Source organism: Idiotropiscis lumnitzeri, chromosome 4 (assembly GCF_059441095.1).
Source record: "Idiotropiscis lumnitzeri isolate Australia: NSW breed Sydney's pygmy pipehorse chromosome 4, RoL_Ilum_1.0, whole genome shotgun sequence".
Classification (NCBI taxonomy): domain Eukaryota; kingdom Metazoa; phylum Chordata; class Actinopteri; order Syngnathiformes; family Syngnathidae; genus Idiotropiscis; species Idiotropiscis lumnitzeri.
Genome location: NC_142394.1, coordinates 7,508,965 through 7,527,777, shown reverse-complemented (window position 1 = coordinate 7,527,777; position 18,813 = coordinate 7,508,965). Strand labels below are relative to the sequence as shown.

Here is an 18,813-nt window from a genome sequence, read left to right as displayed (position 1 = left end):
AAATAAATGTCGCCCTGAAGATAAGTAATAAAAATCAACCTAATAACCAAAATAAAGAATAAACCTGTATTTGTTACATATAACTCTTATACCATTTACCACAAAAAAAACAAAACAAAACTGGAGCTCCTTTGAATAAGTTCCCTGCAAACAGGTATTTCAACTTTTAACATTTGGAACAAAACACCAAAAAAAATTTTAAATAAATAAATATTCAGACCTACTATAGCAGTTTTATGTTTTCACCAGTCATCTGAGCTTTAATGAAACACCCGAGTTGACACACGGCTATTATGATTTTGATGCATCTGTGCCAGAGGCTCTTGTTCTGATAAATGACCAACGTTGGTGTTGTGCTCAAGGACGCCACAGTTGTGTGTCAGGAGGATGTTGGGGGTGGCTGGTGTTGACTCGGTGTCCGCACGGTTGCTGACGCTTAACCACTTGGTCACAGTAGCCCCATTTTGAACAGAAAATACTATCGACAGTATGTATATTATCCATTGAATTGTGGCATGTGTACGATAACGAACGTTTAATGTCAGCATAATCCTGGCAAAATAATTGTCGCCCGGTTGAAAATCCGCTATTAAAAAAAGTGTGAAGAAGCACTTGGCATAGATGAGCTCAAAGATGTGTACCGTGCTTCCTACATTATGTAATTAGTATGTTGTTTTGCGCTTAATTAGACTGAAAAATGAGAGAGCACTTGCTGGTGATAATGTCAGCAAGGCAAAAAGAAAAAAAATGTCCAGAAAAGCAACAAATCTTTTCACTGAAAGTGTGATGTCCTGCTTTCTGAATTTCTTTTTCAACAAATTTCTCTGGATCAATGTGCTAAAATCAAGCAATGAATGAAAAAAGAAACATCCATCCATCCATTATCCCATCCGCTTGTCCTCACAAGGTTCGTGGGCGTGCTGGAGCCTATCCCAGCTGTCTTCAGGCAGAATAATGAAAATAATGAAAAACATTGATAAACTGCCCATAACCGTTTTCTACTAAAAACTGGGCTTTCCAAACAACAGAAAGGGTCGCGGGGGGTGCTGGAGCCTATCCCAGCTATCTTTAGGCAGTAGGCGGGGGACACCCTGAACTGGTTGCCAGCCCATTGCAGGGAACACAGAGGCGGACAACCATCCGCGCTCACACTCATACCTAGGAGCAATTTAGAGTGTCCAATTGACCTGTGTTGTGGGTGTGTGTGTGTGTGTGTGTGTGTATATATATATATATATATATATATATATATATATATACACATATATATATATATACAGACAGAGAGAGAGAGAGAGAGAGAGAGAGAAATTCAGGAATATGCAGACGCAGGGCTCCATTTTATTACTTAGCTTTAGCTGGAAAAAATTTATTACATTTCTATTTATTTGAATTATACAAATGGGATCACAGAACCAATCAATTTCATAATCTTAGGTTCTACCATAAAAGAAAATACAAATGCATATGTCAGTCTGATTGTGTCTGCCAAAATAACTTTTCAGAATCAGAATCAGAAATCCCTTTATTGCCATTGTACAGTGTGCAACGAGATTAGAGAGCTCCCCTCTCCAGTGGAATACAACAATAATTTAATCAAATATATAAATTAGATAAATGAAAGAATAAATAATGAGAAATTGGATAAATAAAACACATTACGTTGCTGTTCTGCAAGGTAAGGGTGGTCGTGTGTGTGTGTGAGAGTTTAGAATGGAGATGGCTCTTGGAAAGAAACTGTTTCTCAGTCTATTGGTCCTTGATTTGATGCACCTGTAGCGCCTGCCAGAGGGCAACAGGTCAAACAGGTGTGAGTTCGGGTGAGTATTGTCCTTGACGATATTGAGAGCCCTGCTGAGGCACCGGGCGGTGTAGTCTGGCGGAATCATTTCTACCTGCAAGTGCAACAACACGTTTTCTAATTCTCTTTGTATCCGTGGATATAGCGCTTCACAAAAACGTATGTAATTTGGTGCATCATAAAAGAAAACAACAAAAGTATATGAATGACATAATAAAGGATACAGTTTATTCATTTTAAAGGTGGGAAATCTTAGCCCACTTATTTGCCAAGAGAAGTGCAGCATGAGTGAGCATCACATCAGTATATATTACCCCATGGAAATAATAATTTGAGTCTTCTTGCACCTCCACCGTGTTGTACAAAAAAGTGAAGAATGGCTGAGAAGACCAGTGTCAAATGCAACTTTACAACAATCTCTCGTCAAGTGACTAAAAATGGATTTGTTTTTGCACGGCCGCCGAGCTTCCGAGTTGGAATTAGGAATACCGCCATCGATGGTATGGAGGGGTGTTACTTCAAATGACCCGAGTCCCCACATGTGATGTTCAACAAACCCCACATTGTGTTAAATAAACCTGGGGTATTTTTTGTTAACATCTGATTCCAAAAATTCTGACTGAGCTGGATTTTCTCTCCTCAGGTGAAAGGTGGCCATCTTCACTTCTCCTTCAGCTGTGGCATCCTGCCTCCCTCCAGCCTGTCTCTAGCCTCACTTGCGGTGTCCGATGGCCGCTGGCACCGTGTCCGACTGGACGTGAGCGCCACATCCTTGAGTCTTACCTTGGACCACCAGCCTCATGCCTTGGCCAACCTGGCATCGCCATGCCGCCTGATGCACTCTGGCGGGGTCTTGCTTTTTGGAAGTCGCCAATTCCGCGGTTGCCTTGAGCACCTGGAGCTTAACGGGGAACCGATCAAAGTGGGTGATACATCGGAGTGGCAGGGTGCGGGCAGGAGGCGGGTATTTGGAGTCTACGAGTGTTGCAGTAGGGCCGGACTCTGCGATGACAACCCATGCCAGAATGGAGGGGTGTGCCATGAGGACAGCAGTGGAGGTGAGTGTGTGCTCTCTGTTTTTTGTTTTTATAATTTATTTTGACAAGCAAAGTTCTGTTTATATGATAACCAATGATATTCGTCACTGGCATGCGTGGAGAATTGTGGTCTTATTTGCATTATTTGTCAACGGACCGTTGTGCTTCATAGCCAGGGTTTTTGGGTAAGGATCTCCCAGTGCAATTTTGACAGAGAAATAATTTGGTCCTTCGCCCCAGAGTGCCACGCCACCCCTCGTTGAAACTAATCATGGCGATGTGGCGAAGAGAAAGCGCACCCCCCCCCTTGTTTTTAAAAATACTCACCTTTCCTCCACCATGGCCTGGAGTCATTGGGGAGTCGAAGAAGGCACTGTTAGGTGGCAGTGATTCAAGTAATGTGCTATACTCACCGGCACCGTCCAAGACTCCATCAGACTGAGGAAAGGTCATTGGAACAGAAAATCTCCCTCAGGATCAACGTGTTGTTCATCAATGACCGGCCATTTAACAACGCAATCCTTGAGGGAGCAGCAACAGGAGTGCATTTATCTTCCGGTTGGCGAGCTTGGGGTAGCTCCTTCTAAAGTTGGAGATGGACCCCGTGTTGAAGAACCGATGACTGTTTGCAGGCACGAATCGACAGGTTATCTGGTTCTTCTGTTCCTCCCAACCACGCTCTTCCAGGTCTGACTGCCATTGCCCACGTGCGCATTGAAGTCCCCAACAGTACGAGGGAGTCTCCCGTGGGAATATTCTACAACACCCCCACCAAGGAGTCCAGAAAAGATGGTTTCTCTGAACTGCTATTTGGTGCTTAAGAACAAAAACAGTCATGTAAAAAGTGGAGGCTTGCTATCATCTCGTCTACCGGGGAGACCCCCAATGTACAGGCACTCATCTGGGAGGCAATAAGTACTCCATCCCCACACCAGGGCATGTCGACTGTGGGCTATACATAAAAATTTGACTTGAGTTGACTTGACCTACTCAGCACATCTCTCCGTGGGCAACTCAAGAGTGAAAGAGTGTCCAACCCTGCTCAAGAAGACACCAGAGCCCAAACTGTGTGTCAAGGTGGGACCAACTATATCTAATTGGAAATTTTCAACCTTGCGCACCAGCTTGGTCTCCAACCCCGGAAGAGAGGTGACATTCCACATCCCTCACACCAGCTTCTGTGGCCGCGGATCGGACTGCCAAAGGCCCACCTTCTGTCGTCACTAAGCTCTCTGCGCACCCAACCTCCGTGGCCCCTCCCACAGGTGGTGAGGGCATCGGAAGAGGGACCCACGTTGCCCCTTCAGGCTGTGCCCGACCGATCCCCATGGATGCAGCCCATCAACAAGCCCCGCCTCCAGGCATGGCTCCGGATGGGAGCCCCAATGATCCCGAAATTGAGGTCCAAATATTTCATTCATCATGATAAGTCTATGAGCCGTACATTGTCTGGTCCCACATCAAGGGTCTTTTTGACCCAGTCTGGCTCACAAAGCCCCAGGCAACTTAGCACCAAGGAACGCGCGCAGAAACCCCTGTATCATGATAACATGATGGCTCAGGAAGGGGTGATACTTTTTCTTCTATTTAATTAAGTCATTACTGCACTTACAATATTATAAAGTGCTATGCTTCTCATTACAAAATGTGGTTGTTTTTGTTTTTTTGAGAGGCTGGAAATGACTTGTCGCGTTTACATTTATCTCAATTGGCATAGATGATTTGAGAACAAAATTAAATTTGTATTATAACCCCAAGGCATAGAGAATGACGTTTTGAGAACAAATTAGACGTGTATCTCCGGCATCATTGTTGATCAATATATCACAGATCTGTTTTTGCATAATCAAAATATTCCCCCCTTTGGCTACTTTCAAGTGTTACAAGTAGTTTTTGCAACATATCCAAACTTTAGAGTGCTTCTAACATCCACAAACACAATACACTATTTGTGTGTTGTCATCACTCATTTGTAACATCAGAGTAATCGATGGGCATCTATTTTTCATGTAGTGTCTTCTCATCATTTGTGGCGTAAACCTCCAGAATGGCCTGTAACTCATATTCTTCTATTCTATTCTCTTCTTCTATTCTATTTCCGTGCAGCAATGTGCTCATCTCATTACACAAAAAGAAGAAGCGCATACTGCACAAGAAAGAGACTTTCAGGCTAGAGTCCCATGCTGACCCTCATTAGCATTTTGGCTTATCGCTAATTGGTGAACACGTGGCTTCTTCTTAGTAAAGATAGCCGCTCAGCTTGCTTTGCAATTCAGAACAGAGCCGATAAAGATCACACCTGAAATGCTTCACTTTGACACCGAGGGGCTTTGTGTGTCTGTGTGTGTGTGCCCTTGCGCTTGCGCAGGGGTGGGCGGTTAGCTTTAAAAATGTTACAGAAGATTTATTAATTACTTGTTAAAAATGTAGTTAGTAATGCAATCCAAGAGCAATACTATTAGAGTTTTTCACCGTCGGTGTGGTTCATTTCTTTAAACAGAAATGACATTCTCAAATAACAAATCCCCAGACCACCTTGCAATCACTCACAACAGAATGTCATTTCTCATTGATTTCATCAAATTGCAAATGTCTTAGTATATGTCACAAGTCTCTCAGTGCATCTTTGCAAATGATTCTAGACAAGTAGCCTACAGTTAGCACAGTGAGGCCACATTTAGCACATTTTACAGACAAATAGATCTTGCTGATCAAAACGTATTGCTTGATAATCAGTCTTACTATTTGTCGCCAAAACATGTCAGGATGATTTCATTGTCCAAGTCTTCGAATGCGCAGTAGTCTGTTCAATTGTCAAATTTAGTCAAGAAAATAATAGCATCAAAACCATGTTTGAATTCCTTGGAACATTTGATAAATGTTTATGGTTTACAGATTTACAGATTCTGGCTTATCTTCACAAACTGTATTGACTAAATGCAATCGCGTCACCAGATTCGCTCGACTCGCTTTCAGCATCTCATTTCCTTGTTTCGTAAAGATTTAGTGTGTCCATGGTCAACAATGGAGCCATTCCCATGTTTGTTCAAACATGATTGGCTGAATGTGTTAAAATTTAATAAAAAAAAAAAAAACACACACACATAACGTAGCTGGTTATTTTTTGACATGAATAAAAGGGTTTTCTGACTTTACCAGCCAAAAAGAAAAACTTCACAAACGCGATTACAGTGTAATTGGATGGTCGAGGGCGCGCAGGCCGAACTTCCACCTCCCAGCTGACATCTTTCCGCTATTTGGCGGAGCCGATCAATGATGTCCTTAACAGATTGCACAAATTAAGACGTTATATGGCAGTCGATCATCGATTTTGCATCAAATGCAAAATATTGACCATTTTTTGATCCAAGCAATCGAATCGGTATAAAATCTACTTATTTAAATTGAATTTAATTACTTTTGGATTACTCCAATACCAAAAATGAAAAAAAAAAATCAAACAAACATCAAACATCTACGATATTCTTTTTACATATTTGTCTGGTCTTTTCTTCTTTTTGCTGTTTATTAATATGCATGGTTTTGGAATGCTGGAGGGAGCCTGAGCACCCACAATTCAAATCCAAACCACAAGAATTGTGAGGCAGACATACTAACCACTTCTGCAATCTACACCATTCTGCATAGATCGCTTGCTAGACAGGCAGACAGACAGATCGATCGATTGTTCGATAGATAGAAAGTTCATTTGAGTTGCGCAAAGGAAGCTGTTTGCAGGCTGTTTCCTGAAAAGGCAACACTTAACGAAACATTTTTCTTAGAAAATAAATAATTGTTCGACCAAATAATTGACATTGGATAATTTCCCGCGGCACATACCTGTACGTGCGTGTGTGTGTGTGCGCGCGCCGTCTCCACTCAGTGTGAAGATGAGTCTACACCACAGCAAACAATGCCTTAATCTCTTTGTGTCGCTTTAGCTCGGGGGTCTGAGCTGCATGTGCATGTTTTCAAACATAATTCAAATTTTGAAGATTATGGTGCTTTTGTAACTTTTTTTTTTTTTTGTCCCACACAAGCGTAGAGTGCACCAGGATTTACTGAGCTATTTGACATGCAAACCCTGAATAAATCCAAGTTTCGAAAGATAACAGAACGTTTAATGCAATGTACCAAATGACTAACTATATTCCAAACAAACATCAACTCACAGATGACAGCTTCCAATCGTGCGTGACAATGAAGGCGTCTGCAGTGTCGTCATTTACTTGCCGGATCTGCTGATGCTGAGGTTCAGAAGAAAAATCACAATTCTTTGATGTCATAAACACGGAAAAAATAAGACAATGTTTATTCAAAAGAAGTTTCTTCTCATCCCACTCTTTGTTCTTTTCAAACAGTCACACAACATTCGGTCGGGCCACTGGCCACCCCCAACTCCTGAAAAAAAAATGTTTTGCTTTATTAGCTCATTGTTTTGTTTTTTTTTGCAATATATAAAATACACCAGATGGTCCTTGCATCCTTGTGTTTTTTGCATGTGGAAGAACAAATCTGGGCACCCATGGAGAAGCTAACCAGCTATTTTTGGATGAAATCGTCTGAACTTTTGACCCTTTATGAACTTTATTATGCATTTCTCACGACATTTTGTGTTGTTAGTTATCTTTTCACATAAGTTCTAGGTATACTGTCACGAGTGTTTCAAAGCAACGTCAACACAACTTAAGTACACAATGATTTTATTCAAACAAGGGAGCACGACAACATGACCAAGAAGTATTAACAATGAACAAAAAGCTATCGCACTAAAAGGTTAGTGCAAAAAACACAAGATGGCGAAAGTGGATAGACAAACAGTGTTGTCGTAGTTACCTTGAAAAAGTAACTTAGTTACTTTACTGATTACTTGCTTTTAAAAGTAACTTTGTTACTACTGACTACTTGAGATTAATGATATCTAAATTAGATTACAAGTTACTTTAATCGTCACATTCAGCAGATTCTGACCCGACAGACAGTTTTAAAAAGTCCAACATTGGAACAACAAAGCTATACTACACAAGTGAAGAAATGCTAACAAAAGAAAACAAAAACACAGGATCATGATCAGTCAGTTTTACATCAGCCTTTAATGTTACAAGTTGAGCTTTGACCCACATACGATATGGTTCCTGGCAGAAAATCATTCAGTCTGTTTCCCTCATGCTGTTGTCATCTTCTCATTTTTGTGTGTACATGTTTTCTTTTTTTCCGTATAGAGTTGCGCTGCAGGTGCGCAGGCCTGTTCCATGGCACGCGCTGCGAGCGGGAAGACAACCCATGCGCCTCCCAGCCATGCATCCACGGTCGCGTGTGCGTGCCCAAGGACCAAGGATACATTTGCAACTGCTCAATGGAACATGCCGATGCACAGTAAGCTTCTTCCTCACATAAAAACCAGCTCAGACTTTGCACAGTATCCAATTAACTCTGTACCAAGGCTAAATAATTCAAAATCCGACATGCAATGTGGTTGGGCTCGACTCCAGCCCGCTAAGTGGCGGAAATGTAACATAATAATGATCATTGATATTTACAAATTAACTAACACACGAAGTAACCAACTAATTAGGTGACTCACTAACTCATGAAATAACCTGCCTAATTTGTCAAGGAACAAATTAACTCATGAAGAAAATAAACCTACTGACTGACTGTTTAGCTCACTCACTCACTCATGTATGTTATTCTGACATTGTCTATGTGTTAATAATTAAGGAAGCTACAAAATTTTAAAGACTTCAGAAAGTGGGCGAAAATGTCTACTTAGTTCCAACAAATAACATTAGAATGAGCGGTGGCTGAGTGTCCGCCAAGTAGTATGCTGCTGTGCACGGAAAAGAGCAAGAGAAGCATTCGAGAAAGCATAAGGAACGACTATGTGTTGTGTGAAAGCCATCTTTGCGGTGTGACCCTTCCTGGCTGTTGTTTATTTGGCTATCAGATTCCCACACCATCTCGGATGGCTTATAATGGAGCAAAAAAATCCAAATTGGGCCTCTCGCCCTGCAGTGTGAATGTAGCCTAAGGTACAAAATAGGCTCATCAAGTTGTTTTTACAAACTCACTCACAAAGCAACAAATTCTCTAATCTACTCATACTGTAAGAAGCTGCTCCTCCTTTATTTAGGATCTCTCCTTAAAGCGATGTGCTAGATAATATTCATTCATTAATACTCGCAACAAGGCATCACGTTTATCTGTGTGCGCAAATTCATTGTGTGTCAAATGAACCCGACGACTCCTCTTCAGCGACGTGATCGGAATGGAGGTCACCGACTTTTCCCCTCGGTAACCTCTTTGAACGCTAATGTTCCGCTCCTGCCTCATAATCACTTCGTCACGACTCGCTCACTTGTCCCACAAACTCGGAGGGGTTGAAAGGTTGGCGATTGGCGACCTTGCTGAAGCGACCTCCTCTGACGCTTAAAGTGGGAGTGGAAGAGAAAAGACGTTCGGCACAAACCTGCCGCCTGTCAGAGTAGTCGATTAGTTGTGACAATGTGCAACAGCATCATGCAGAATTTTCTTTAAGCCGCGCCCACAAAACACTGGCCAATCATGTTTGATTTCACATTTTTATTTTATGACCCAAACAAGAATCAAATTTATTACACTACATTCTTAATTAAATAAAAAAGATTAGATTTATTGATTGGATTTGATTTGATTCCGATTTATTAAATTTTTTTTCATTTATATTTATAAGCATATTTTTGTGGACATCCAAAATCAGTTTGCACATATTGTATCCACACATAAGATTCTTTCTAATCACCGATCAGCAAAAGTTTGAGGCAACGGTCTTGCTTGATCACGCATATTCTCATAAACTAAGAGTGGCAGACACTTTGGGGTACAGGCCGATCTCTATCGAGTGTTGTCGAAAGGACTGGCGGTGGGTTTGTTGTGGAATGGTGATATTGGATAAATACTTTTTGCTATCTGGGGAACCCAACTTTTATACAAGACCCGATATCAGATAAGACATGCTTGTGTTTATTTACATCCGTTTGCCAGTGGGCGCCTGTGCCTGTGTTAGAAGTGTCGCTCGCGGCGGCTGGAAAGCAGCTAACAATGATGGACTGCTCTGGTGCTCCTTCAGGAGTTTAACCTGTCACTTTTTTTCCATCCCTGTCTTTTTCTTTGCACCCCCTACTCCAGACTGGGAGTGTTTTATTTTTTTTTTCCGGGGGGTTCAGTATTGTCTTTTTTTTTTTTTTTTTTTTTTTTTTTGTAATTGCAAAGTCATCTTTTGCTGAGTGCATGTGTTCAGAGAGGCAGGTTCCGCTCCTGTTAATTTCCCAAAACTGCCAGCACTATCTTTCAGAGCACCATGCACCACTCCATTGTTAGTGCACTCCGAATATCCAAACAGCAAATTTCATCAACACCGTAAATTTCCCAATGGTCAAAGTGGACAAGTGCTCGTTCAGAGCGTATTTCCGAACATGCCAAAAGTCTGACTTAGGTCTTACACTTCCCAATACTATAATGTAAGTACTTCATATTTTTGTGGATTAGGAATGATAACCTCAATAATCAAATAATTTTGAGGGCGTTGATTATTGTGTGAAGTGGTACTGTGGCCAACTGGCTAGCACATCTGCCTCACAGTGCAGAGGTCGTGGGTTTGAATACGGGCTCCAGCCTTCCTGTGTGGAAAATGCAAAATGTTTACAAAGTGCACAAGAATATCATTCGCCACTGAACCCCATGCTGCTTCACCTAAGATATTCTACTACGTGATCAGTGAATGACTGGAGCAGAAATGTTTGATATTGTCAATATGCAAAGCGTCAAATGCATTGCGGTGGAATCCCCCGCATAGCTCAAAGCGTCTGAGCCGAATTACGATGCGCCGTCACACGCCCTCATGCGGGAGAGCAGGCCTCGGATTGGCACGCGCACGCGATTGGTCGACGAAGCCATGCGCACACATGTAGCGAGCAGCAGGCGCATTTTCATATCACATCTTTTATTCAGTGTAATAACATGTTAGCGGCAGGGAAGCTGCAGTGGGGGACTGAAGTGTAAGTGGAGGAAACGCACACACACGTAGGTAGGACTTCATTATTATTATTATCATTTTTATTATTATCAGTGTTTGCCATTTCCTTTACGACTCAGCAGATTTCCGAGTTTCCCGCAGTATTCAATAGATAAGAAGATTGTCCCCAAACAAGAATTAATGGGCTGACTCATGATGTGCACATCACACAGAGACGTTCACTCAGTGAACTGTTGTTCCTCACGGAGAGCAAAACATTGTCTTTAAAATTATTAATGATGACCATAATCTCGTTGCACACTGAGTACAATGACAATGAAGGGCTTTCTGATTTCTAAAGTGTTCACATGTTGACTTTTACAACAATTGCAAAAAGGACTTATGAAGGCCCTTCTGCGCTTTTCTTGGCTTTGTGTTTTGTGCTTGATGGCTGCGTCACGAGACAAGCTTTGTCTAATTTGAGTTTAGCTGAGCCTTCATTTTCATGACTAATTTTCCATCCTGTCCTTCGTGACGGCACAGGTGTCACAACGGCGCCGACATATGCTCCCCCAATCCGTGTCCCAGCGGTTTCCTCTGCCAGGTTTCCTCCGGATCTTTCCATTGCGACCCTCTACCGCAGGTCAGTTCTCAATCTGGTCCTCTTGCAGACGAGCAGGCTTGACCGTAGCGCGTGGTCCCTCCCAGGTGTCTCCAGTGGTGGGCTATATGGAGATGATGGAGATCGGCGCCAGCGTGCTGGGCCTCCTGCTGCTGGTGGCCATCTTTATTTGCGGACGTAAGCGCTACATCCAACAGAGGAAGAATAAGAAGACAAAGAACGACTCCAACGGGTAACACGACTCTTTATGTCATTAATTTCCCAGCTGCGACCGTTGTGATAATAAGCTTTTGAGATCGTGGATGGAGTTGGTCTCATTTGATTTTAAGCCAAGAGCCAAGATTTTATGAGGGAAAACAAGCTGACACGCTTCTACTATGTTCCTATTACATAAGTTAGTTAGTTAGTTAGTTAGTTGGCTAATAGTTTGAAGAGTTAGTCAGGTAATTAGTTGATGAGTTAGAAAAGTTAAGTTACTTGGCTGTTCAATTAGTGGCTGGTTCATTAGTTAATAAACTTGTTATTAGTCAGTTGATTGGTTGGTTGATCACTAATCAATCAGTTGTTTGGCTGGTAGTTCAGTCCATTACAGTTGGTTGGTCGAGTAGTAAATCAGTTACAGAAGCTGGTTAGTTGATTATTTGTCACTCAGTTACATTGTTGGGTGGTTAACTGGTCAACTAGTAGGGTATTCAGTAGGTCGTTTATTTTGTTGTGGAGGATTGATTATCATCTGTCTAATCCTACTTTTTATCCTTTCTTTGAGATGTTTCCCAGATACCCAACTGATGCAGCTAGTGCTGGTAGCGGTGTTCTACGAGCATGTGTTGAATGTGTCGCTTAAAAAAAAAAAAAAAAAGATATTCTAACATCTACATAAGTCTTTATCAACATGATCATTTTCCATATGAATAACACGCAAACATTTTTTTTTTTTTTCAGTTACACGTCGTCCACATTATCCAAGAGCCCAAAAGCTTGTAATCAGGACACCGGTCACATGGAGCTCAGCTGCATGACGTCGCCCGCCAACGACCTTGACCACTCGCCCTTCCGCTCGTTGCGTCCCCGCAGCCAAGCGTACACCGACAAGTCGCACGGCCCGGTGGTCTGCAGCGTGGCCCCCAACTTCCCCGTCAGACCCCCATCCAGCTCTGACAACGACTCGATCAAGAAGACGAACTGGGATCTTGACTACGAAGGTGTGTGTGCACACATTCCAACTACACGCTGGCAAAAAGATAGGCTGCCTCTTCAGGATCAAAGACTGAAAAGTGAACTCATAAAAATGGGGGCGAGGGTGTGACATCACAAACAGGAAGTTTGTATGAAGAGGCCTTGACACACTAACAGGCAAGAGTGATGACAAGCTAAACTGCAGAGCAGTTGGACACTAATTGGGATTTATGTTGTGCTTCTACAACACACCATTTCAAAGCCGAATTGCAGGCAAGGTCAGCAGCTGCCACCGTGCATTATTTTTAAGCCCAGGAAATGCAGATGCAAATGCTTCATTTGCATAGCGCGCCAGTTTATGCACTTTTTAGGAGACCTTCAGAAATTTTGAAGACACACTTTACTTTACTAGACACTTTCGACAACAACACACAAACAACCCTTTCCGTGAAGAGACTCACCAATGGCACAAATACGCAAAGCATGGCTGGGTCAAACCAAAATGTTCGACTCAGATTTTTTTCATGATAAACAATCTGCCAGATATCATGGCAATCAGTGAAACCGGCGTCGTAATAATAGGAGGAATACAATTAAAGCCCTTCATAGGTGACTAATTTGCCAGAGTAATTACAATGAAAGCCCTCAAAAGACATATTCTTATGTAATAATAAAGAAAATCAATTAACGCGCCAAAAGGCTGGTTTGCATGCCAACTTACCATATTTGGAGAATTATTCAAGCAGCTTTCAGGCTACCTCATGGGGTCAGCAAAACAAAACTAAAAATCTTCATAAAACACTGAAAGACAATGAATAGGAAATGTGGAAATACATTTCCGGAAAAAAATCATAAAATACTATCATAAGAACTAAAGCACTCGAATATTCAATTTAATTGCCAGAATAGTAATCATCGAAACTATCAAAAGGCAATAGTTACTAGTTGTGGAAATGAGAAAAAGAATTAAAGCCATTTAATTGATATGCAGGATCATGTTCACATGCTTGCCGGAGATAACAGAGGTTCCAGCTGTTTGATGTCTGCGTGTACTCTGTCTTCAGTTTATCCGGCTGATCCCGACTACTTTGGCCGTCCCTTGGCCGCCGCTCAGGAGTTCCCTCAGTTTGACATCGTGGACGACGTCTACTCGTCTTCCACGGCGTCGGATTCGCGGCGAAACTCTCGCTTTGGAGGCTTCCCCTTCCCGCTGGAGCGCGCGGATCGCCGTGCGCCGCTGCCGCCGTGCTACAGTAACCAGAACCTGGACCACTTCCTGGATCCCGATGGTGTCCCGCTTCCGCGATCGCAGTGCCCCAACGCGTACACAGCCACCAGCTACTACCCGGCGAAGCAAGCTGGCAGCCAAGACGGCCATTCGCGGGCGGGCTACAAACGGCTCAGCGCAGCCGGGTCATCCTACGTTGAGCAGACGGGGGCGTCGCCCAATGTGGCCCAACCGCAGACGCGCCCCAGCGGGACCAACCCGTACAGCTGCGACGGCACCAGCGCGCTGGACAGCGACTTCGGAAGCTGTGAGGAAGTCATGTTTTAAGACGAGGCCAGGCTGGACAATTTTGCGTCATTCTGAGGCGGGACGAGATGACGGCAGCTTGAGGCGAAAACCCTGATGTCTGAAACAACATTTCATTTGTTTGACATTCCAGACCGGCAAATCCAATCCCGGATGCCATCGTTCAATGTCCTCTCAAAACTCTCAGGAAATTATTAGGAAAGTGGAAACTGACACGGAGTAGTCACTGGAAGGAAGTTGAAATTTACAGGAAGTGGACACCAACCAAGTGGAAACAGAGAGGAAATGACAGGAAGTAGACAATGACATTAAGTGAAAACTAACTGGCAAAGAAGTGGAGGTGGAAACTGAAGGAAAGTTGAAACTGATAGCAATTACACACTGAATGACATAATGACACAATTGTTTTGTTCTTTGTAATGCTGTCGTTGTCATGACGGCAGGCAGAGGTTCACTAAACGTCCCGTCCATGATGTCATCAACATTTCAAAGAGGCTGGATCCTCTGAACAAGAAACGAAATGGACGCCAAAAAGTTTCTCAAATGGAATGTTACTTCTTACGCTTTCTCCAGTGCTGTAACAGTGTCTTAGCTTTTATTTTGAAAATCACCGATGTATCTCCTCATCATATTTGCAATTCAGACAACATTTTCTCCTGGTGTCCTTTCGCATTAAGAGCGTCTGTTCAGGCCTAATTTCAAAATAAGAGTGTCAATAATTTCAAAATAAGAGCATAAATTCATCCATTTTCATTAGTCAAATCAGTCAAGTCAATTTTATTTGTATATCCCTTAATCACAGACAGTCTCAAGGGGCTTTACATAACCACAATTGACATTTTCATGAGCATATCTTTACAAGTTGAGTTCTTGGTCCTTTTAGTCAGACTGAAATAAAAGTATGATCTTCTCATTTAAATCTTAGCACTTCTTAGTCACATCATTTCTCTGCAAATGCTTTAACATCACGAGCCTTGAAATGGACCTCCAACCAGATAAGACTGAAAATGCAGTCACAATTTCAAAATAAGGGCCTCCATCTCAACAGGTTCATTCGTGTTGACCTTAAAAGCACGCTCCCCTTACATGAGCATTGTTTCAGCACTTTTTTAGATAGAAATGTGTGTTTTGCGACAATGTGAAATGGTTTGTGTACAAATGTGGATTATTGTTGTTGTGAAGTGTGATGCTGTGTCGTTGGGTTAAATGTTTATATTGTTCCAATCAAATGTCAAATAGTTTATTTTTTTAATGTTTCTTTGCTGCGACACTCTGTTGCGATGCTGTCTTTGATGTATACACAAAATCTGAATATCGAAATAAAGACATTATTACATCAGACAACGTTGACTCAATTAACGTTTGCGTGTGCGTGTGCGCCTCAATTCAGGTGGTCAAAAATTCTGATTGTTATTTGAATCCAGAAAAAAATGTTGATATTGTTGACAGATTTGCTTGCACCTTTAAATTGCAAGCATTTCAGGAATGGTTATGAACCACTTCAGATTGAACCCCCCCACCCCCCACCCCACCCCTTCTGTTTGCCAACTATTTAGTGTGGGGGCAAGAGAACGTCACTGTCGTGGCGAAAGTCAATAGAGTTTTAGTTGAACAATTGGAAACATTCAGTCTAACAGGGAAAATACGTTGTGGCATATGACAGGGATGGGCAATTTATATACTGGTGGGGAGACACAATTTTTCATCAATGGTACTTGGTGGGCCATATAGGAGCTTACACTCCCTAAACAAATGTATGACAAAAATTTTATTTTAAATATCGACCAAATATGTGCTCCTAATAAATTTCATTTGGAAAAAAATATATAGGTCATTATTATTTTGAGTGCTTCAGTCTTTGTTATTGTGTTCGGATAGTGGATTGTTTATACAGAACATGCTTTGATAAATGTACATATTAAATTTCGTAGCGTACATTTTATTCTAAGATTATTTGGTCCCAGTAAAGAGAGAAAAAAATTAATATTAGCAGCAAAATCACAGTTTTGATTGACGCTACAGCACGTGTGATTGTGAGTGTGAATGGTTGTCATCCCCAAACAGACGGATAACGTCACAGCAAATAGCAACAATTAGCTTCAGGCCTTTAAAACAAAAGCTGTTAGCGCAACAACGTAGGCTCCTTACTGTCCAGCCTGCGGCTTCATGTTGCGGATGGCTGTAGCCTGTCAAGCAGTCGCATACATTCATGTCCGACACTGTTTGCAGCAGCCAGCTGTGCCGTGCGAGTGAGTGGACGTTGGTTTTCGATAAAGACCTCATTGACCACTGGACATGGTCTTGGAACGTTCCGCATCGCAGTGCTTCGGGAGTGTCAATGTCGGATAAGTTTGCCGTTCCTTGGTGAAAAGTTGGACTTTGAAATCATCCAGCTCGCCTGCGCACGGCAGTTGTGAGGACATACAGTGCAAAATGGATGGATTGACAGCTTTTGAAAAATTCAGAGCACAAAAGCTCCAGCCGAGTGTGGCTACATTGGAATGTATCATTACAGGCCCGAGCGGCCATGGTGAAAAAAGTGAGTCAAGCTTAATTATAAAGTATAACGAGCTACAAACAATTAACCTAACAAAGTCGTTTGCGTATCTTGGTGACTTGTTAAAGGAAACAGATGAGACATGAAAGAAGTTGCATCTAAGCAGCTCATACCCTCATTCTCTTTTATGTCAGCTATGGATAGGTGAAGCATTTTTGAATGTTTCCAGAGGTTGAAGTGGGCCCAAGTAGAGATTTCCACATACATTTTGGAGGCAGTTGGTCCCGTTATTTTGAAGTTATTAGCGACATATTTACAATGACTTTAAACCACATGTGTCAAACTCAAGGCCCGGGGGCCAGATCTGGCCCGCGACCTCATATTATCATGTGCGTCAACTTCCTGTTTCTAACACACTTTTTTTTTTTTTTAACGACATTGAGATATGAGATATTGCCATTTATTTGTAACCAATCCCCCCCTTTTAAAATAAATTGAAGATTTGTTGAACTAACAATTACTGACTGGTTTTCTATCAATTTGTTGTGTGTATGTGATAATGTAAGGTGATCATACATTTATATGGGTTCACAGTCATAACGACCCTCTGAGGGAAACCATAACTACAATGTGGCCCGTCCACAAAAATGACTTTGACACCCCTGCTTGAAACGGACAGGTCATCATCGGTACCCGCCCCGTGACTCTCACCAAGACATGGGGGGAGGAGAGGGGGCATAGGCATAATGCTCATTTCCAGGAGGCGTTTTTAAACTCCTTAGTTTTGTATTGTGTTTGCTAAAACAAATTTATAATCTAATCTAATATAATTTTCCTGAAAAAGGATACATAAATTGAGCTTGTTATTGAAAAACGGACCATCCTGGCTGAATGATCCCTTTAACACACACACACAGGGTCAGAGAGTTCCTGTAAATCACATTAGCAATGAGTGTGTTGCCCTACTGCGCTGCATTTTCACACTGATGAGACATCTGTCTGTGTGTAAGTGTGTGCGTGTGTGCACGCGTGTTTGCGTGTGTGTGCGTCAAAGCAAGGTGAGCACGTTTGTGTGAGTAACATTTGATGAGACATCAAACAGTGTCCATTATTTCAGCACCTCGGGTGTCGTCATCATTAGCCACTTAGAGAGGCCGGTGTGCTTTGGCGTGTGTGTGTGTGTGTGTGTGTGTGTTGAGATAACGATGTAGACGCTGGAGGCGTTACAATTCATCTTTAATGAAAAATTGTAGTAAAAAGTGATAGTTTTGAGTAGATTCATTTTGGCTTTTGCGTTGACGTCACAAAAACGAAAGCACCATAAATGGGGGTGGGAGGGTTCAAGAAAAGAAAGTGCATTTCCAAGAAAAATATGATCTAATGAGAATAAAGGGGGTTATTCTTTGAAGAACACAAATGGTGCGCTTTTTTGAGGGGGTGTGAAGGAATAATTTATCTTACAAAAATTGCATCTTTTTAAATAAAAAAAAAATATATATATAGCATTTCCAATCAATCAAGGAGTACTTGGGCGCACTTGGGAGTACTTAATTTCTCCTGTGATAATTAAGTTTGATTTCTAGAGAGAGAAAAATACATTTTAAAAAGAAAATTAAGTGTTTAAGGAGAAAAAGAAACATTGGAGGAAATATTTCTATTTTGAAGGAGTGAGTTGGATATTTTTTAGTGGAAAATCTTAAAGCTCATAATTTTACTGTCTAGTATTGGCACAGTGGAGGACCCAAAAGCAGGGAAGCAAGGCAAGACATTGGTTTAGGAAAAAAAAAGTTTGATTTCCAAAAGAACAAAACAAAAAGCCAAAGCAGGGTTCTGGGTTACTAAAAATACTAAAGCCCAAAATAAAACGGAACATGAGGAACAAAACAAAAACTAGGACAGAGGACTTTGACTTAACTTGACTTGACATATGACCAGACCCGGTTTGAAATGAAACAAGGAAATAAATACAAACAAATTGATCAGACAACGAGGAACACCTGGACATGACTCAAAGGGTGGGAGGGAGCTGATTGGATAACACCAGACTACTAGCACAGGTGGGTGGACACAACAATCATAATGAGACGCACAGAGAAACCTGAGGGTAAACACTAAAGCTTCTTGGCCTGGTGGAAGCGGAGCCAGGATGTAGC

General features: G+C 41.9%; 1 protein-coding gene across 1 annotated transcript in view; it reads left to right on the top strand.

Moving 5' to 3' along the window:
* The window catches only part of fat2 (FAT atypical cadherin 2), a 123,522-nt gene extending 108,040 nt beyond the window's left edge, over positions 1-15,482 (top strand). Inside the window, exons 23-28 of the mRNA XM_088293428.1 lie at positions 2,445-2,859; positions 8,061-8,214; positions 11,375-11,474; positions 11,540-11,685; positions 12,396-12,655; positions 13,694-15,482. Of these exons, the coding sequence (XP_088149554.1) occupies positions 2,445-2,859; positions 8,061-8,214; positions 11,375-11,474; positions 11,540-11,685; positions 12,396-12,655; positions 13,694-14,184 (1,566 nt within the window). The 3' untranslated portion in view covers positions 14,185-15,482. The remainder of the gene's footprint in view (positions 1-2,444; positions 2,860-8,060; positions 8,215-11,374; positions 11,475-11,539; positions 11,686-12,395; positions 12,656-13,693) is intronic.
* Positions 15,483-18,813: the final 3,331 nt, after the last annotated feature.